Below are 21783 nucleotides of genomic sequence, written 5' to 3' on the forward strand. Positions count from 1 at the left end.
TTCTTCGCATCAGGTGGCCAAATTATTGGAGCTTCATCTTTAGTCCTTCCAGTGAATATTTAGAACTGATTTCTTTTAGGATGGACTGGTTTGATCTCCTTGCAGTCCAGGGGACTCTCAAGAGTCTTCTCTAACACCACAGTTCAAAAGCATCAATTCTTTGGTGCTCATCTTTCTTTATAGTCCAACTCTCATATCCATACATGAGCACTGGAAAAACCATAGCTTTGACTAGATGAACCTTTGTCCAAAACTAGAAAAAAACCAGAACTATTATCTTTATATCCTCTCAAGTTATTGCTTTTTTCTTTCCAGTCTTTGAAAGAATGGGTCACATTTCCTGACTCCATTTCTTTATCTTTTATTTACTCTTGAGATCGCTATAGTTAGTTTTCTGTGCCTCATCTTATTCCCTGAAACTCCTCTGGCAAAGATGACCAAATTTGCAAACTGCAAGGGGTGATCATTCTTTTTAGTATTTACTTTTTCTTTGCTTATCTGTGGAATTTGACACTACTGCCTATTATCATTTTCAAATTCTCTTCCAGTTCTTTTTTCTTTCCTTTGGATTAGGCATTCTCAGCTGCCTTGTTGTTGTTGTTGTTGTTTTCTTCTTCATTTCTTAAATGTTGGTGATACCCTGGACAGTGCCCTCGGTCTTTTTTCCTTTTTCTACATTTTCCCCAGGTGACCTCACCTGTTTCTGGTGGAACATTTGACAATTATCTCTATAGTCACAAATCCCAAATCATCATCTCTCATTCGGACCTTGCATTTCAGACTCCTTTCCATGGCTAGTAAACACCCCCACTAGCACCCTCTGTAGGTCCCTCAAGGTCAGCTTGGCATGCTAAGTTCATGGTCTGTTTCCTCATGTATAATATTTGCCTTCAGTTAAAGGTACCACCCTCTGCTCAGGCAGACAAACCCTGAATCCTGAATCCTTCCCTCTCTACGTCTAATCAGTCAGTCAGTTATTCATCCATTTCCATCTCCTGTACCTAATCAGTCAGTCAATTATTCATTAAGTATTGTGCTCTCATTTTGTGTCTACAGTTGTGATAAAGTTCTCAAAATTCAGTATTGCTAATATCTTTTTTTATTTGTACCTTTCCCCCTAACCTTTTTGCTACAATCCTTGCTATCTTTCTCATGTTAAAACCTCTTATTCTGTCTTCCTTCCTTTGATCCAAACTTCATACTGAAATCAGAGTCAGTTTTCAAAATTCAGATCAGATCATTGTTGTTTTCTGGCTTAAAACCCTTTGACTTCCTAACTGCCCATAGTAGAGTTCAAATTCTTAATATGGCATTTAAAGCCTTTCACAGACTGTATTTTCCCCATTCACCTTCTCTTTTTTCCTGTTGCATCTTTGAACCCTGTTCACTACCCTTGTTTAATAAGTTTCCTGAATGTGCCATGCTGGTTCTTTGCTTTTCTTTATGCTCTTAGGCTGTATTGGTTCTCATATTAAGTGTCTTTATTATTATTTTCTATGTATCATTTGAGATTCAACTCAAGCATTGACTTGCTTTGTGACACCATTTGTGAAAACCCCTTCTGCCAATTAAGTGCTTTTCTTCTCGTGCCCCCATGGTATGCTCTCCTATAGCATTTATAGTACTTTGTTGCCTTTTTCTTGTTTGTATGTCTTTTCTCTGTATTGCAGTGTCTGTTGTATCTACAGCCTCTAGCACAGCCTGATTTGTAGTCAGTGTTTCAGTGAAAGTGAAGTCGCTCAATTGTGTCCTACTCTTTGTGACCCCATGGACTGTAGCCCACCAAACTCCTCTGTCCATGGGATTTTCTAGGCAAGAATACTGGAGTGGTTGCCACTGGAGATCTTCCCGACCCAGGGATTGAACGCGGGTCTTCGCATTTCAGGCAGACGCCTTACCATCTGAGCCACCAGGGAAGTCTTTAAAAAGGCTTTCTGTACATGTTTGATGACTGAGTGTTCTAAGTTGTTGCCATGATGAAAACTTTCCTTCCTTTGCCAGAGCTTAAGTTCCTCCTGGCCGGCATTGTATCTTAATCTATATTCCTTATCTTGTCTCATTGATGCTTAATAAAAATGTGTTGTAGTAATCTGAGGTGGAGGTATGCAGTGATATAAGTGGGGCTTCCCTGCAGAGGAAGAAGTTGAATTGTGTTAGTCCTAAGCACAATAAGATTGCTCTTATATTATGCAAATACTGTACCTAACCTTAATCATTCTGATTTTTGCCAAATCAAGAAAATTTGGAGTGCCAATACCTCAGGGGATTGATTAAATGCTATTAACTAGCTTGAGGATTTTTACTTTTTAAAAATGTTAAAGGAGTTCCCTGCTAGTCCAGTGATCAGGACTCTGCACTTCCACTGCAGGGATTGTGGGCTCGATCCCTGGTTGGAGAACTAAGATCCAACAAGCTTTGTGGCCAAAAGAAAAAAAAAATAGTTAAAATATGACTATCCTAGTTCTATTAAAAGTTGTAATTATCTCAAATACTTTGTAATTAAGTCACACAAAGAGTCAGCATTTAAAGAGCACAATCAGACTAAGACTGATTGTGTCATCCCATTTCTTTTGTAATTTATTTTTTTAGAAGTTTTAGGCCAAAAGTTTTAGGTTCCTTGGAAAAAAACAAAGAGTTAGGTGTGCATGGGTATGAATAGGGAATGAGATTCCAAACTGGAATAAATTCTTAAGAAGAAAGCTATCAAGGAAGAGATTGGCTTCTTTACTGGGTTTAATAACGAAGTGTAGTTTGAGGAGGGGTGGAGAAAAAAGCTAGTGTCATGAATTTGAGCACTTGTTCTACCTCGGAAAGTAGGAGTTTATAAATAGAAGCTTATATTTGTGCTGCGTTGTGTTATGTTTTATGCACATAGATGTTTATATTGTTGATTTGAGGTAAAACTAACAAAGTTCTCAGAAAGTCATGGTTAAGGAATATGCTTTTCTTGCTTTCAACCTGCATTTATAAAATGCCAGTTACATGCCAGCCACTTAATTTCTTGACTAAGACCACAGTGAGGAAACAAATGAGCGAAAGGCATAGTTTGTATCTCAAAGAACTTGGTCTCCAGTGAGGGGAACGTAAACCTGGCGTGGTCTGAGGAATGCTTCTTGGCAGGAATACTTCTTGATAAGAAGTAGGAGTCCACCTTCATTTGGATACCCTGTGCAGTTACCGAGTTTTATCTGAACTGAATAGTAAAATTTGGAGAGAGAGCTTCTGTGGTTTGGCCAAAGGAGCTTGCAATTAGTTATTCTTTACCTACTAGTATTTTTTTTTGTTCCTTAAATTTAAGTTTCAGGAAGTAATGTACTTAGAATCTACATTTAATAACATCATTTAATGTTCCTAAACCACAAATTCATTTTGAGACTTTGAATCCCAAGTTGCTTTGGTCCCCATCTGCCTGAGAAAAAGTTGTAGCTTGAGGACAAAAAGTTCAGCTTGACTTAAAAAAACTATGGAGTTTTGTGTTGAGCTTGGTGTGCACTCTTTAAAGCCATGAAGAAGCTGGAATGAAGTTGTATTGTTTTAAACCTTTATTTTTGAGGATGCCATTTTTGCTTATTTAATTGCTGTAATCAAGTCTTTGAATCAACTTGACATAGATGACAGCCAGAAAAAAACAAGGGAGAAGGGGATTTGGTTGAGTGACACAAGGTAAAAAAAAAAAAAAAATTCTTTTTAAAAATTAAGATGTAGTTATCTGAATGTGAAAGCAAGTTTCCAGAATTAACTGGTCGGGGCATGTAGTCATCAGCATTGTTGTTCAGTTAATTGCTCTTGGACTCTGGAATGAATTTATGCCTATGTAAAAGCCCTGAAATGCATTCAAATTCATACCTTCTAAAAAGCTACTTGAAAAACTAAAAAAAGAATTTGAGTAGGTGGTTCCTCTGATGATAGGGTAATGGATATGAAAGGAATTTGAAAAACTGAAAGCTCTTACTTGTTTCTCTGCAAAAACTTCTTTAATCATTACCTGCATTCTTTGCGGTCTTCATGCTTCTTCTCTAATCTCTGCTGTCCAGTTCCTTCACTCTTGTCCCAAGCTGTCAGTAAACTCAGAATATTTCGTTCCTTTGTCTGGAAGGCAGTCTGCGTGGATCCTGAAGTCAAGTGGACTTGAGCCTGGATTCTCTTCAGTAATTTCTGAACTTGTGACTTTGGACAAGTGTTTTAGTTTTTCTGAAACTTGGTTTATCTATTTAAAATAGGATGAACTCTACCACCTTATAATATTAGGGCAATCAAGCAGTTAACAGGGACAAAGTGATCAGGATGGTACCTGTTGTATAAGTGCTCAGGGATATTGGCTCCTGCTTTTCCCCTCTCATCCAGTTGTGGATTCCTTATGAAAGCAAAAAACTTTGATTTACAATTTTTTAAATAAGGAATTTATAAGTAGTTTTCGAAATTCTTTTAAATGTGAATTTGTTGTTCAGTTGCCCAGTTGTGTCCGACTGTTAGTGACACCGTGGACTACAGCATGCCAGGCCTCTCTGTTTTTCACCATCTCCCAAAGTTTGTTCAAGTTCATGTACATTTCATTGGTGATGCCATCCAGCCATTTCATTCTCTTTCTGCCCTCAATCTTTCCCAGCATCAGGAAACTTTTCCATTGAGTTGGGTGTTTGCATAAGATGACCAAAATACTGCAGTTTCAATTTCAGCATCAGTCCTTCCAACGAGTATTCAGGGTTGATTTCTCTTAAGACTGACTAGTTTGATCTCCTTGCTATCCAGGGGACTCTCAGGAGTCTTCTCCAGCACCACAGTTTGAAGGCATCAATTCTTTGGTGCTCCGCCTTCTTTACAGTCCAGTTCTCACAACCACATGTGACCACTGGGAAGACCATAGCCTTGACTGTACGGACCTTTGTCGGCAGAGTAATGTCTCTGCTTTTCAACACAGAGTCCAGGTTTGTCATAGCTTTCCTGCCAAGAAGCAGACCTCTCTGATTTCATGGCTGCAGTCACCATCCACAGTGGTTTTAGAGCCCAAGAAGAGGAAATCTGTTACTACTTCCACCTTTTCTCCCTCTATTTGCCTTGAAGTAATGGGTTCAGCAATATGTGAACCGTGAACTTCCAGATGTTCAAGCTGGTTTTAGAAAAGGCAGAGGAACCAGAGATCAAATTGCCAACATCCGGTGGATCATCGAAAAAGCAAGAGAGTTCCAGAAAAACATCTATTTCTGCTTTATTGACTATGCCAAAGCCTTTGACTGTGTAGATAACAATAAACTGTGGAAAATTCTGAAAGAGATGGGAATACCAGACCACCTGACCTGCCTCTTGAGAAACCTGTATGCAGGTCAGGAAGCAACAGTTAGAACTGGACATGGAACAACAGACTGGTTCCAAATAGGGAAAGGAGTATGTCAAGGCTGTATATTGTCACCCTGGTTATTTAACTTATATGCTGAGTACATCATGAGAAACACTGGGCTGGAAGAAGCACAAGCTGGAATCAAGATTGCTGAGAGAAATATCAATAACCTCAGATATGCAGATGACACGACCCTTATGGCAGAAAGTGAAGAGGAACTCAAAAGCCTCTTGATGAAAGTGAAAGTGGAAAGTGAAAAACTGGGCTTAAAGCTCAACATTCAGAAAACGAAGATCATGGCATCTGGTCCCATCGCTTCATGGGAAATCGATGGGGAAACAGTGGAAACAGTGTCAGACTTTATTTTTTTGGGCTCCAAAATCACTGCAGATGGTGACTGCAGCCATGAAATTAAAAGATGCTTATTCCTTGGAAGGAAAGTTATGACCAACCTAGATAGTATATTGAAAAGCAGAGACATTACTTTGCCAACAAAGGTCCATCTAGTCAAGGCTGTGGTTTTTCCAGTGGTCATGTATGGATGTGAGAGTTGGACTGTGAAGAAAGCTGAGCGCCGAAGAATTGATGCTTTTGAACTGTGGTGTTGGAGAAGACTCTTGAGAGTCCCTTGGACTGCAAGGAGATCCAACCAGTCCATTCTGAAGGAGATCAGCCCTGGGATTTCTTTGGAAGGAATGATGCTAAAGCTGAAACTCCAGTACTTTGGCCACCTCATGCGAAGAGTTGACTCATTGGAAAAGACTCTGATGCTGGGAGGGATTGAGGGCAGGAGGAGAAGGGGATGACAGAGGATGAGATGGCTGGATGGCATCACCGACTCGATGGACATGAGTCTGAGTGAACTCCGGGAGTTGGTGATGTACAGGGAGGCCTGGTGGGCTGAGATTCATGGGGTCGCAAAAGGTCGGACACGACTGAACTGAACTGAATGGGTCTGGATGCCATGATCTTAGTTTTTTTAATGTTTGGTTTTAAGCCAGCTTTTTCACTCTCCTCCTTCATCCTCATCTTAAGAGACTCTTTAGTTCCTCTTTGCTTTCTGCCATTAGAGTGGTATCATCCATGTATGTGAGGTTGTTGATCTTTCTCCCACTTATCTTTTTTTTTCTTTAATGCATTTTATTTTTCATTTATTTATTTTATAATTGAAGGATAATTGCTTAATAGAATTTTGTTGTTTTCTGCCAGATATCAACATGAATCCCACTTACCTTGATTCCAGCTTGTAACTCAACCAGCCTGGCATTTCTCATGATGTGTTCAACATATAGATTGAACAAACAGGGTGACAGCAGAGAGCCCTGTCGTACTGCTTTTCAGTCTTGAACCAATTAGTTGTTCCATACAGGATTCTAACTGTTGCTTCTTGATCCACATACAGGTTTCTGCCATACAGAATTACCATACTTTAAATGTACTATACTTAAAAAAAGATTACTCTTATAGAAAGTAACTCAGAAAATCTCAGACATTTCCAAATCCTGTACCATGAATTATTCTTAGTTCAACATTAAATGAAAACTCAAAGACAATTGTAAAGTATTTCAGAGAAGATTATATCATTAGATTGTGTAGTCAACATGTACTTTTTCAGATCGTTATGACTGCCTTGTTTAATTGCTTAATGGGGACTATGTGTCACAGCTCCTAAAATGAAGCCCACTCACAATGTCTGCTTCAAAGTTATAAACAAATATAGGAGAAAGTTTCATGAATATTTGAAGACCAGAAGTTAGCTTATCAACAAGTGAAGTGATGGCATTCATAATGCAAGCAAATAAGGAAACTTTATAGCTGAGGTGTCAGATTGGCTTTGTCTCAAGAAAGACAGTTCAAGATGATTGATATTATTTATGTTGCAATTATTTGTGCATTTAGAAATCAATAAGAGTGCGAGGTTTTGGCGGCCATGGCTCCCAACGTGCCTGCAGCCGAACCGGTCCCGGAGTCTCCTAAAGGCATTCAGGCCGTGCTCTTAGGGCCACCTGGAGCTGGCAAGGGTACCCAGGCACCCAAATTGGCTGAAAACTTCTGTGTCTGCCATTTGGCTACCGGAGACATGCTGAGGGCCATGGTGGCTTCCAGCTCAGAGCTGGGAAAGAAGCTGAAGGTGACTATGGATGCCGGGAAGCTGGTGAGTGATGAAATGGTTTTGGAGCTCATTGAAAAGAATTTGGAGACTCCTCCATGCAAAAATGGTTTTCTTCTAGATGGCTTCTCTCAGACTGTGAGGCAGGCAGAAATGTTTGATGACCTCATGGAGAAGAGGAAAGAGAAGCTTGATTATGTGATTGAATTCAGCATCCCAGACTCTCTCCTCATCCAGAGAATCACAGGAAGACTGATTCACCCCCAGAGTGGCCGCTACTACCACGAGGAGTTCAACCCCCCAAAGGAACCCATGAAAGATGATATCACTGGGGAACCCTTGATCTGCCGATCAGACGATAATGAGAAGGCCTTGAAAATCCGCCTGGAGGCCTACCACACTCAAACCACCCTGCTGGTGGAGCACTACAGTAAATGGGGGATCCACTCTGCCATCGATGCATCCCAGACCCCTGACATCGTGTTTGCAAGCATCCTAGCAGCATTCTCCAAAGCCACATCCTAGTAACAGAAGGCCAGGCGAGACTGCACCACTACTCATCACCCCACGGCATGATCCCTGCTCTTAGGTGCTGGGCAGAGGGAGGGCCGGTCAGGGTAAGGATGGGGGCAGAGGTGCCGTGAGGGCCCAAGAGGGGGAGAGGAGCTGTGTTGCCCTGAAGCAGTTTCTTTTACGTGGAGTAGAACTCTTAAAAGTATAAGCAAAGCGGAAAATTAAGTTTTTAAAACACTTGATTGGAGGCTATAAATAGAAACAAGGAGATGTGATGTTATTTCTAAGGAATCATGTTTTCATTTACTTTGGTCTGGTGACAACTGGACAGGTCTCAGTGCCCTGAGACCTCAGCTTTTATCAGAACCTCATGCCAGCCCAGGAATGCAGGAAATCACACTGTTGTCCCTTAGCTTGGAACAGGACAGGAGTTGATTACTAATCCTGATTACCCATACCATGAAATCAGAACGTCATCTCCCCACGTGAAAGAGACATGGAGTGTGTTCCTGGGGGCGGTGTCTCAACAAATGCAGCTTACTGGAGTCATGGGGCAGGCTGGTGTCCCTCCCTTCCATACTCACCACTGATTTACCAGCCCACCTGCCCTCACGGTGAGCCCTCGGCAGCCACCCAGCATACGCCATAGTCCTGCGCTCTTGCCTTCCTCCACCCACATCGTGTGAAAGGACTCTTTTTAATGAATGAGCAAGTGTCCTAAGCAACATTATCCAAAGACTTTCCTTTCCATCCTTAAATCCTATGACTGGGATCACTCTACAACACTGTGATGTATTATTTTCAATGAGGTGCCTTTCTTACTTGTCCAAATGCTGCCTTGTTTGGCTCCTAAATAAAGTGTGTTAAAAAAAAAAAAAAAGAAAGAAATCAATAAATATTCTTGGTAGGAAATAGTGCATTCAGGTTCTAATCCTTTTTTTTTTTCCCCAAGTGATAGCACCCTAAGCATTTTGTTAGTAACAGTGTCTTTCTTGTGGACTTGGGCCTCTCAGTTATTAATACTTAAGATGTTCTTGGGAGATAACATATATTACCCTTACTTCAGACTGTCAAGTAGAAGTATAGAGAAGTGAAGGAATGTTCTGTTCCTTGTCTACTCGTGACTGGCTGGGGAATATTAAAGCCCTTCTGACTCACAGATGACTCACCAGAGGACAGAATCATTAATGTGGGTTCTCTAGTGATTTGTAGGATGGCCCTGATATCTGCTATCATGACCGGTGTTCTTATGGTCATCCTGAAAGGATTTGTACATGTGGAGTGTGTTTTGTGGTAAAGGTTATTATCAGAAAATAGGTATGGCAGTCATCTGGCACAGGTATGCTGTCTCTTTTCCTGCTCATGGCAGATATTGCTGTTTGATCACAATTCTTTACTGCAGAGTCTAGATTTCACCTCAGAATCCTTCTGAATGGATTGCTCAGGGCCATTACCACAAAATGAAATTACTACTTTTCAGTCTTGACTTACTGTTTATTAAGTTAATTTACACTGAGATTATGAGTTTACTTAAAAGGTGAGGCTCTGTCATATTTGTGCTCCTATAGTAGGCACCAAGTATGCCCTCATACCTTCCTTTGGGCCAGACAGACACGCATGCAATTATAAGACAGACTCAGCTCTATTAGTGGTGTGAAGGGAATAGCGAAGGATGAAGGATTAGTTTTAACTGGAAAAGTTTGTGAGTGTAGTGCTGTTTTACTTGGAGGGTGGGGTCTTCCAAGTGGTTTTTACAACTTTAGCAAGGGCATAGAAGGTAGAAAGTAGAGGATAGATTTTGAGGAATGACAGAAATGTATCTTGGCTTGAATGTACAGTATTTGCAGCGATAGGGTAGAACCTCACAGAGAAGCTTAATCTCTGCACAGTGGGTTTGAGTTTTATTTTATTGTTCCTGGGCCACATGTGGCTTTTAATCTGTAGAATGATATGATCAGATCTGTGCTTTGAGAGAATAACTGTTGACAGTCTGTATAGAAGTGAAGTGGAAATCTTGATAATGGAGGAAGCCTTTGTAGTCATGCAGAAAGAGGTGAGGGTGAGACCTAGAATTGTGAAACGGAAATGCTGAATTCTGTATAAAATTTTAAAGATAAAATCGATGTGACACATTAAATTGAGGTTGAAGTTTGGAGAGATCGAAATGGTATCTGTTGACTAGAAGAACCTTTTCTGCTTTTTAATTCAGACTTCTATTTTATGTCTTTTTAAGTATATTCATGTACTATTATAATTTTTAAGAACTTGTTTGATACTAAACACATTAAAAAATTTTTTTTAATGCAGTTTTTTGGTTAAAACATTTTAAGTGGCAAATATATGGGCATATTTAAAGTATACAAGCAATAATGATTAAAAGTAAAAGAAGCCTTCTTTTCACCAAATTCTCACTTCACTAATGGTAATCACTGTTAACAATTTTTTGTGTTTAAATATACAGGTGTACACATATCTCTATGTGGTATCTTTATCTGTTTATCATGTTACTTTTATAAAAATGGGATTCACTGTACAGATTCTGTAAGTAACAGAAATGAACATGTTCATTTACATGTCCCAAAGATAGAGTCTTTCTGTAGCATACAATAACAAAAAGCAAAATATGCAAACTTGAAATTATTCTTAGTAATCAGAGTTTAGTATTCTTACTTAGAAATGATGTTTCAAGCCAATGATTATCCATTAATTAATTTAGTTTGTCTAAGCTTTTCTTACCTTAAGTTTCTTGGAAATTATCTGTAAGCTGATGTTTAAGTATATATTTTCTATAAACATAATTATTGTTGAAATAAAATGTTTGTTAGAATAGTCATTCAATTTAAACAGTTTTACATTTTCATAGTCTCAAACATTGCATATGCATAATATTGACTTATTTGATCAGTAAGCCTGTATACGTTTTAGAAAGTTGTTCTAATGTGATAGTCACTCTGCCTGCTTTAGCTTAGGTTTCAAAGCTGTGCTGAAGATGTTTTCCTGGACTTTTCTAGGGCATGCCTAAGCAGGTCTTTCCATCCAAACTAGAGGATATTTATTAGTTTCCAAGTTTTATTAACTCGCTAGTTTTCTCTTATTACTCCTTCTAGGCAGTGCAGTCAGGCTAGGAGCGACCACACTGTACGGAATCTTTTTCTGGCCACTACTTTTTAAAATTTAGAGATTTTTTTGTTTGAACATTTTCTTGTTTGATTGTAGCTGGTGAGTTTTTGGCTGAAAAATTACACACACATAAACACACATTTTGTATACTCTGTCCCTTTTATTTATTATTGAGGATAGGAAGTTCTGTAATTCTGTTTCACCCCACTATCTTTTATTTATTTATTTTTACTTAAATGTTTGTATGATTTTGTATGTGCATTTGACATGAATAATAACTAACATGTACATACTTTAGAAACTCTCTAATTCTTAAGACCAGAAATTAGAATCAATTTTTTTTAATTGAAAAAATAAAACCAACAAATTAAAGACAATGTCTTAAGATACATAGTTAAAAAAAATCAGTGACCCTAAGGCATGCATTTTGCTTTTATTTGAATTTTGCTCTTGTTCGTGGTCTTATAACATTTCTATATAACCACAGAGATCATATAGTGGCCATATTATATTTTTGTTACTGTTGGGACATCGTAATATTTTTAATATTTAATATTAATCTCAATTGTAATGTCATCACATGACATAGTGTATTATAGTAAATAGTTACTCACATAGAGGACTCTGTTTCTCATTTTATGCTCTTGTGTGTACTTTGAACCTTTTTATTGTTTTTTTAATTACCTTTAAAATAAATCTTGAGAAGTTGACATTCATGGATTAATCAATGTTAATAAATCATTTTGCCTCTCACTCTGGCACTAACTGTAATGTATGTTTATATTCCTGGATAGATATACTTTTGAGATATGTGTTTAAAATGACAGCTGACATTTTATTCCTTAATGCCAGAATAATTTTTTTGCTGCTGTTGGATTCTTTATCTGCATCCTTCCCATAAACTTTAATAATGGAAGTTTAAAGTTTAAAGTTTTTGTAAGAGCATGTGTGCTTAAAAACAACAACAACAAAATCACACATTTTTAAAGGAGATATTAGTCACTCTTTACAACCCCATGGACTGCAGGCTTCCCTGTCCTTCACCATCTCCCGGAGTTTGCTCGAACTCATGTCCATTGAGTTGATGATGCCATCCAATCATCTCATCCTCTTTTGCCTCCTTCTCCTCTTGCCCTGTCTTTCCCAGCATCAGGGTCTTTTTCAGTGAGTTGGCTCTTTGCATCAGATGGCCAAAATATTAGAGTTTCAGCTTCAGCATCAGTCTTTCCAATGAGTATTTAGGGTTGATTTCCTTCAGGATTGACTGGTTTGATCTTGCTGTCCAAGGGACTCTGAAGAGTCTTCTCCAGCACCACAGTTTGAAAGCATCAGTTCTTCAGCGCTCAGCCTTCTTTATGGTCCAACTCTCACGTCTGTACATGACTACTGGAAAAACCATAGCTTTGATGCTATGGCCCTTTGCTGGCAAAGTGATGTTTCTCCTTTAATGTGCTGTCTAGATCTATCATAGCTTTTCTTCCAAGAAGCAAGCATCTTTTCATTTCATGGCTGCAGTCACTGTCCACAGTGATTTGGAGCCCAAGAAAATAAAGTCTTCCTAAACAGAAAAATAATTGGGATTAGAAATTGGAAGTTGTGCTATAGAAGTGTTATTTTCTGTACAGATTTGTAGTTTAATTTTATTATTTCTGGATTTTGCTGTCATCATCCATAGCCCAAGTTTATACAAGTGCATATAAAGATGTTCTTTATTTTCTTTTTTTTTCTGAAAAAGAAAAAAATTTCATTTTAATCTCCATTTTTAAAAAGTAAAGCAAAAATTAAAAGGAATTAGAATTTACAAATAACCCTAATGATTGCTTTAAAATGTAAAAAGTATTTAACAGACTTGATTATTCTTTATTTTCTTATAGTATTAAGTTATTAATTAGTGCATTCAGTATTTATTAAGAGTTCAGTAGGAATCATGAGTAGCTTTTGGGCTTTTCTGCATATAATTATTTAAAAATATGCATTCATATTATGTGATAATCCATGTTATTATCTTTATTTAGGAATGTTTAATCTATTCTTTTGTCTCCTCAGATTCTGTCAAATTTTAAGAACAAATGCACCGTATAGCTCATGGAAGAGAAAACACAAATCAAGACTTTTTTGGGTTCCAAGTTGCCAAAGTATGGAACAAAATCTGTAAGAAGTACACTGCAGCCAATGCCAAATGGGAAACCTGTTAATTTGTTGGGAACTTCCAAGAGTAGCAGCGTCAAAAGTTACATCAAAAATAATGGGTCTGATTGTTCATCGTCCCATTCATTTAACTGGAGAACAGCAAATAAATATGAGTTTAGTGCACAAAGTTCTGAAGAGCCTAATAATACTCAGAGTTCACATGCTAAAGTAATTGATCCTGAAAAAATTACACCTACTCAAGGAGTGTTTGATAAAAATGGGATGAAGGGAGGTTTGAAAAATATTTCTCTACTCACATCAAAGTTAGCGAAGCCATCCACTATGTTTGTGTCATCGACAGAGGAGTTAAACCAAAAGTCTTTGTCCGGACCATCTAATTTGGGTAAATTCACCAAAGGCACATTGTTAGCAAGGACTTCCTATGCTTCAGTCAGTGCTCCAAAATCTCAGTTGAATGGATTTTTTGGAAACCGATCAGCTGGTAGCATACAAAGGCCTAGAGCAAACTCCTGTGCCACCAGAGGCAGTTCTGGAGAAAGCTTAGCACAATCTCTAGATAATATCAAATCGCTTGCTTGTGAAAAAATGGTAAGGTCACAGAGTTTTTCACATTCCATTCAGAATTCATTCCTTCCACCTTCATCTATAACCAGATCACATTCCTTCAATAGAGCTGCAGATCTTACAAAGCCTTATCAGAACCAACAGCTACCCATTAGAGTGCCTCTGAGGTCAAGTATGCTAACAAGAAATTCCCGGCAGTCAGAAGTCCTCAATGGGAATGAACATTTAGGATTTGGATTTAATAGGCCTTATGCTGCTGGTGGAAAGAAGTTGGCTTTACCAAATGGCCAGGGTGTAACTTCCACTTTCGGTTATAGGATGGTTCATCCCTCTCTTCTGAAATCTAGCCGACCTCCGTTTTCTGGGACTCTCACAGTTGATGGTAATAAAAATTCACCTGCTAACACATGTATAGAGGAAGACGCTGCACTTGTGGCTAAAGACAGAGCTGTGGATAAGGACCAAGAACTAATTGAAAATGATAGTTATAGAATAGAAAATGACCAGACCATGAAGCGTGATGCTAAAATTAGGTACCTGAGTGATGATGTGGATGATATTTCCTTGTCTTCTTTGTCATCTTCTGATAAGAATGATTTAAGTGAAGACTTCAGTGATGATTTTATAGATATAGAAGACTCCAACAGAACTAGAATAACTCCAGAGGAAATTTCTCTCAAAGAAGAAAAGTGTGAAAATGTACCACCAAAAGATATATTTGATTCCCCCAAGGAAAATGAAAAATCCTTCAGTAAAACTGATGAATGGATAGATATAAGTGTCTCTGGTAAATATTAATGTCCTTAATTTTTTTGCTTTTTTCTTGATAATATAGCTGAATTTATACTTAGGATTATCTTCTGATTAATTTCAAAATAGTAACAATTTCATGGAGGGATGGATCTGGACAAAACTGGAATGGAGCGACATTTAATGTCCTTGTGACTTTTGTTCCTTGTCGTATTTTTCATGCTAAAACAACATCCATAAAACATCCAGTATCTTACCTTTGTTCTTTGTCACACACAGGCTTATTCCTGCTTGTTTCAAAATTATTTTTTTTCCCTGCTTCCTCCAATCAGTGGCATCCTATTCTAAACTATCTCTTCCCTTAGAAACTAGATCACTGCTGTGTGTTGAGTAAAGCTTCACCAAAGCGTAAATGGACTAATAGATGTAATGTCCAGTCTAATGGATTTTTTATCCTAGACAATTTTCATTTTTTTCAAGGAAGACTTGGATTTTCTTGCTTAGCAAATCCAATGGCTATACTTTTTCAGGAGCTTTTTTTTTTTTTTTAAATGAGAGAAGAGGGGTAGCACCTGTTTGACATTTCTTCTTATACTTGGTAATCTTGGTGCTGAATACTGGAGAAAATATATCTCTTTGCCCATCTGGACTGAGAACAAACTGAGGGTTTGGGTGAGGCATGTAGTCCGATCGAGGGAGTAGGCTATCACTGAGATATGTATAAACTCTTGACTGTCTCGAGGGTCTTCTAGTTAGGAATGACTGCTGGAGCAATTTATTTCCCTATTAAGAAGCAACTGCAAGAATAAATGATAAACACAGAGTAAGGAGTTTCCTGGGCAGTGCTTAAAAATAAATACCCTAGGAGATATTCAAAGAATATGAGGCTTTATTTACATTTCCAGAAATACTGCAGAAGTGAAAGATGGCTCAATGAAATTTATTGGGAAATATTTCAGTAGGTTATTTTTAAGGTTTTACATCTTGATTTTTTTATTGTTTAGATTTAGAATATACTAATTATGAATACTTTTTTGCCAACTCTTTTGCTATATCAATTTATTAAAGCTTGTATTTTTGAAACAAATAATTATATTTTGTGAACTAATAACTTTTTCCCCCTCTCTTTTAAAAATTCAATTGAAGACAGGAGTGAATGTTCAAAACATGCTTCTGGAAATAACTTGATTTCACCAGACACAGATTACAGAGCTGGTTCTTCATTTGAACTCTCTCCATCTGATAGCTCTGATGGAACGTACATGTGGGATGAAGAGGGCTTGGAGCCCATTGGAAATGTCCACCCAGTTGGGAGCTATGAGTCCTCCGAAATGAACAGCATAGTATGTATGGATTTATGTACCATTTGGGAACATTTTGTTTACTTTGCTGTTAGAGAGACTTGGGATGTTTGGATTTTTGTAAGTTTATGAATTAACTCTCCTCGTCTGAGAAATGGGAATTCATATTTCTTAAGAGACTACAAAATATCTGGTCTTAAATACATAATGAAGCATATATTTGTGTCATATAAAGATTGAGTTAATTATGGTCTCATATACATTCATGATGCAGTTGACCTTTAAACAACATGGGTTTGACTTTTGAGGGTCTACTTATCTGTAAATTTGTTTCAGTAGTAGAAACACTTCAGCACTACACAGCCTGTGGTTGGTTGGGTTTGTGTATGTGAAGCTGCAGATGTGGAGAACCGCATAGATGGGGTGCCAGCTGTAAGCTAACCATGGATTTTCAACTGTGCAGAGGGCCAGCACCTCTAACCTTGCGTTGTTCAAAGGTCAGCTCTACATAAATAAATGCATATATTCACATAGGCATATTGTCTTTTTCAGTTTCTCAAGGTAGGAGAAGGCAGTCTAGAGATGTTTTTGTCACATTGAGGAATGCTGCTGGTAACTAATGGGTAGACACTGGGATACTGTTTAACATCCTGTAATACACAGGATAACACCCACAACAAAGAATTATCCAGCCCAAGATGTCAGTAGTGCTGCTGTTGAGAAACCCTGGGCTAGGCTGTGCTGTGGTAGCATTCTCAAGGCCAATTTGCAGTGACATAACGAAATGAAAGTTTAATTTTTACTCTTACAAAGTCTACTGTAGGTTGGGACATCTCTGTAGGGCACCTGTCTTCAGTGTTTTAAGCCACTTTGATCTTGGGGCTTCATTGTGGCCTTCTGAGACCCTTTGTCCCTATGGTAATGAGGATGTCACACAAGCAGTTTACTGACAGAGGATTTACACATGCAGTTACTGCTTTGGCCTGGAGATGGCATATGGAACTTTTACTCAAAATTTACTAAACTGAGTTAATCTTATGTATTGAGTGGGCAGGAAGTGTAATTTTCCTGTGTGCCTGGTAGGCAAGGGAACCGGACATTGGTGAGCACTGGAAGACCTACCATATATTTATACATGCATATTTTAAGAAAAATTGCTAGTAATGTGGATTATATGCAATGTGAATAAAGCATAATTGGTGTGAGTAAAACTATTCTCTATCATTACTTAATATATAAAATACAATTTTCCAGTAGTTGTAAGGAAAACTGGTAGTCCTTGTGGATATATTAAATTCCAGGAAGATTTTAGGTGATGGAATTTTCTGTCTCCATGTAAACCTGTGATTTGGAAAAAAAATAAAGGTCATTACCAGAAACTTGTTAAATTGCACAGACATGGAGAGGACACATACTTAATTTAGAGGCATCATCTCTTATTTCTTTAGATAAAGGAAGTTCAGAAAAGATTACAGTTTAAGAGCGTTACGTGCTGTCTTACTAGATAGAACTTTTTAAGTGAATATGATTGGAATTGAAATGAGCATTGAGTCCAGCAGATGGCAGGAGTCAGCCACCTGGTACCGGGCATTTTTCAGATGGTTCATTGTTCTTATTACTTAAATGATGAGATAGCCTCTGGAAGAGTTCAGTGCATATCTGAATTGACCATTAGTCTCTACAGTTCACGAATTTCCTTCTTGGTTATTTCGCCTGTGTATATGAGATGGTAAACAAAAATATTCATTCTGTGCTTTGGAATGGAATGGTGTCTGTGTGTCATTCTCTTTGGATCTAAGAGGAAGACAATTTGAGAAAGGATGGAGAATTAAGTTGAAAACAGAGTGTGATAGTGGGTTTACCATTTTTCTCTAAAATTCTACAAACATTTTGTTTTTTCTACTTTAAATTAGTTTTATTAGGTGTGTACTTGTTTAGAGTTGTTTCCTTGGTAAATTGGATTTCCAGTCATCATGTAGTGATCTTCTCTAACCCTCATTATGCCTTTTGTCTTAAGGCCTTTTTTTTTCAGAATTAGTATATTTTACCAGTTTTATTTATACATTTTTGTTGCCTTTATCATGTATGGTTTTAAATTTTCGTGTAAATAAGTTTAGTATTGTTTTTCTTTACAGTTTTTACTATGTGTGTGTGTATAAGACATCATTTTCTAGTCCTGGGGCCATACAAAATACTTAGTATGTTGAGAGCTGCTGCTGCTGTGGCTGCTAAGTTGCTTCAGTCATGTCTACCTTTGTGGGACCCCGTAGACGGCAGCCCACCAGGCTCCCCCGTCCATGGGATTCTCCAGGCAAGAACCCTGGAGTGGGTTGCCATTTCCTTCTTCAATGCATGAAAGTGAAAAGTGAAAGTGAAAGTGAAGTCGCTCAGTCGTGTCCGACTCTTAGCGACCCCATGGACCGCAGCCTACCAGGCCCTCCATCCATGGGATTCTCCAGGCAAGAATGCTGGAGTGGGGTGCCATTGCCTTCTCCAAGTATGTTGAGAGGCAATATAGCAAATGATTAAGAACCAGGGCTATGAAGCAAATTAGATTAAAAATCCCATTACTGTTATATACTAATTGTATACCTTTGGATTCTCTGTTCCTTTATTTTTGTAATGGAATGGGGATAATAACAGCACGTATCTCTAGGGCTGATATTGGGAAGTACATGCCTGAATGTTTTAGCAGCCATGTGATAGTGGTTGTTGAGTATTTTCAGTATCATCTCAGACTACCCCCTAGGATTGTTGTGAACCTTAAATAAGGTCATATATAAAAAATAATTAATGCCAGGGAAATAGTAAGAGCTCAGAAAATGTTAGCTATTTATTATTATGCTGTTGTTTTCATTTTTTTTTACATTTGAGACTTCCATCTGAAGTTGGTATGAGGCATAATAATTTACCTTCATTAATATTCTTTCATAATATACTTGGGGTGCTGTGTGGAAAAAAAAGAATTAACATAGCAGCTGAGATTGCCTGTCCTTAGAAAGGCTGACCCTTTGCTGGTAAACAGTTCCCTTACTGTGATACAGAACTTCCCCTAAGTGGTAAGAGTGGTTCACTGTGCCTCAGCTGTACTCTGGTTTATGCTGTGTACCTGCGTTCCTTCTGGGGTCCTGACGTTTTCGTATATCCTAGTCAGAGGGTGCCCATGTCACCAGCCCTCAAAAACAACTGAGTTTCTTAGGGACATGTGTAATAGACAACAGTTTTCATGTGTTGTTGCAACTTGTTGGAGGAATTGAGCATGTACATTGATTCTACTGGGAGGGGACTCAAAGCTAATGCTTCGTTTCTTCAATTCTGCCCCATCTGATTTTTCCTTTTCTCTTTTTGTTTCATGTCCTTGTGCCGGAACACACATGGACATGAAACAAAATGAGTATATATGACTGCTGAGCCCTGTGAGTCCTTCCGTTAGACCATCTAACGTTGGGGATGGTCTCGAGGGCTCTGACATAGGCACTGATTCAAAGTGCCTTTGATTCAAACACCTTTGTTCACTTCAGTGTCCTTTTTGTTTATCATCTTTCCATATTTCTATAAGAATCCTTTGAAGTAGCTACGGACCAGTTAGTAACTCTTTCTTCAGATTTGGTTGAATTTAGGTGGATTGAGTAAATTGATATTGATAGGTTGGGAACTAGCTTACTCTCAGTCTGGTATTCTTGATTTTCAAGCCTTCTATCTACTCAGGATAACTGAGCATTTTAAAACTCAGTAAACTTTTAGTTGATATTTAACCTTTTTGAACAGGAAATACAGCATTTTTTTTATTTTGCTAGTAAATATTGTCAGAATCATACTGTATGTGCACAGCTTTACGTGGAAGCATTTTCCGCTGTTAAAAGTACAGCGAACCGTACTCAGAACCATCTTTGCTGAGGTGCTGTGACCATTATAAGCGCTCCCATTGCAGGGGAATTGAATTCAAATGTCACAATGACTGATTTCCTGACCCTTAAATATTTAGGGATTGATAATTTTAAATCATCACATGGACTGCTTTTATTTTGGGGAGGATTTTTATGGAAGACTAAAGAAGTGGTTGAACCAGATGTTCCTGGCTTTCTTTTTTTGTTCTATCAGCCTTGACTTATCTTCATATAGTAGGCAGGTTTAACGTCCTTATCATTTAGATAGAACCTTTCTCATTTTAAAATGTAGATTCAAACTCTAGCTTGGGAGCTTTTGACAGTCAGTGAGTAGATGCCCACACCTTTCATTGCACGTTTACCTGTGCATTTGTAAGGGAACAGCTGGCTGGGTTTGGGTTGCTACCTTGGTGACTGATGTTGCTAGACTTTATTCAAACTTAAATGTATGCTAAATGTCATAATATTCCTTGCAGTAACTTATGTGGGAATAGGACTTCCCTAGGTTTATTTTGCACTGAATTTTGAAATTACCTGTGGTCTAGAAATGTAGCAGAGGAATACCAGAATATCAATTTGGTTTGTATTTGTCATATTTAGTTTTACTGTGCTTGGTTTAATTTCTGTCTACTCTTTCTTTGGGGTGTATTAACAGGAGTCAGCAGGCTACAGCCTTGAGGCTGTCCACTCATTTGTAAATCAGTTCAGTTCAGTTCTCAGTTGTGTCTGACTCTTTGCGACCCCATGGACTGCAGCATGCCAGGCGTCCTTGTCCATCACCAACTCCCATCGAGTCGGTGATGCCATCCAATCATCTCATCCGCTGTTGTCCCCTTCTCTTCCTGCCTTCAGTCTCCCCAGCAAGGTCTTTTCCGGTGAGTCAGTTCTTCGCATCAGGTGGCCAGAGTATTGGAGTTTCAGCTTCAGCATCAGTCCTTCCAATGAATATTTTTGTGAATAAATTTATGTATATTTATATATGTAGATAAATTTTTGCAATAAATTTACATGTAGTCTGGCTGCTTTTGTGCTACTCTGGCAGTGCTGAGTAGTTACAACAGAGACTGTATTGCACACAAACATAAAATATTTACTCTCTGAGCTTTAAGAAATAGTTTGCTGACCCTCATATTAGAACACTGAAAATACATTTTAAAGATTCAGAGATTAACTTTTCTTAGGCATTCAGTTTTCTCTGTGTTGTCCTTGCTAAGCTGTCATCCTCTGGCTCCCAATGGGAGGCAGCTGTCGATATATTTAACATATTTGAGTGACCGTCATGGGCAGAGTACTGAGGATACAGTGATCAAGACCGCTGCAGGTTCTGTTTTAGTGCTTACATTCTGTTGAGGCACATGTAGTTGAAGCATTTAGCTAAGTCATTCATTTTCTTCAATTGATAAGTGAGGAAAGTGCTGCAAAGGAAAATTACCAAGTGAAAGTATATTGCTGGAACACCTGGTCTGGTGTGGGTGCTAAATAAGGCTTTTTTGGAAAATGATGGTTAGGCTTAGTTGGCCCAGGGAATACAGTAAGTTGGTGAAAAGGATATATGTGATTGGAAGAATGTTGGTTTTAAGCTGGAAAGGGGCATAACTTGATTTACATTTTCAGAATACTTTATATAAAGATTGAACTAGAAGAGAGGCAAACAGTGGCTGGAAGCTGTCATTCACGTGGGGGGTGGTAGTGGCTTGGACTAAAGTGGTGGCAGAGGGCAGCTTCGAGGAATCTGCAATTTTGAAAGTGGGTTTAGAGGGTACAAGTGATTAAATTCCATTACTCATTGACTGTAAGGGAGAAAAGTGTTACCTCCTCACTTTTAAAAGTTAGGATTGGTACTGCTGTTCTCATTCATTCTGCCAAAATCATCCTAAATTGCCAGTTTGACTTATTTTCCTGATGGTTTTCCCAAACCTTATAATGTCAAACCTGAACTGCTTGAGTGGCTCTCCATGGCCTGCTCTACTTTATACAGGTCTGTCTCATTGCTTTTGATCTCCAGGTCCTCCTACGTGTCTTGAATATAGTGATGACATCTCTCTCTCATCA

At 38.3% G+C, this 21783-nt stretch overlaps 2 protein-coding genes across 8 annotated transcripts in view; both read left to right on the forward strand.

Moving 5' to 3' along the window:
• Window positions 1–21783, forward strand: part of CCSER2 (coiled-coil serine rich protein 2) — a 154718-nt gene that overhangs the window by 24328 nt on the left and 108607 nt on the right. For all 7 annotated transcript variants that reach the window (XR_009734252.1, XM_061405534.1, XM_061405535.1 and 4 more), the window contains exons 2-3: window positions 13125–14580; window positions 15690–15886. Coding sequence is in view for 6 of the 7 variants with exons in the window: in XM_061405534.1 (XP_061261518.1) it covers window positions 13164–14580; window positions 15690–15886 (1614 nt within the window). In the remaining variant the exon portion in view is untranslated. The remainder of the gene's footprint in view (window positions 1–13124; window positions 14581–15689; window positions 15887–21783) is intronic.
• Window positions 6029–8801, forward strand: LOC133240535 (adenylate kinase 2, mitochondrial-like). Its single transcript, XM_061405543.1, has one exon. The coding sequence runs from the start codon at window positions 7266–7268 to the stop codon at window positions 7968–7970; it is 705 nt and encodes a 234-aa protein (XP_061261527.1). The 5' UTR covers window positions 6029–7265; the 3' UTR covers window positions 7971–8801.

This window comes from Bos javanicus, chromosome 28 (genome assembly GCF_032452875.1).
Source record: "Bos javanicus breed banteng chromosome 28, ARS-OSU_banteng_1.0, whole genome shotgun sequence".
NCBI classification, from domain to species: domain Eukaryota; kingdom Metazoa; phylum Chordata; class Mammalia; order Artiodactyla; family Bovidae; genus Bos; species Bos javanicus.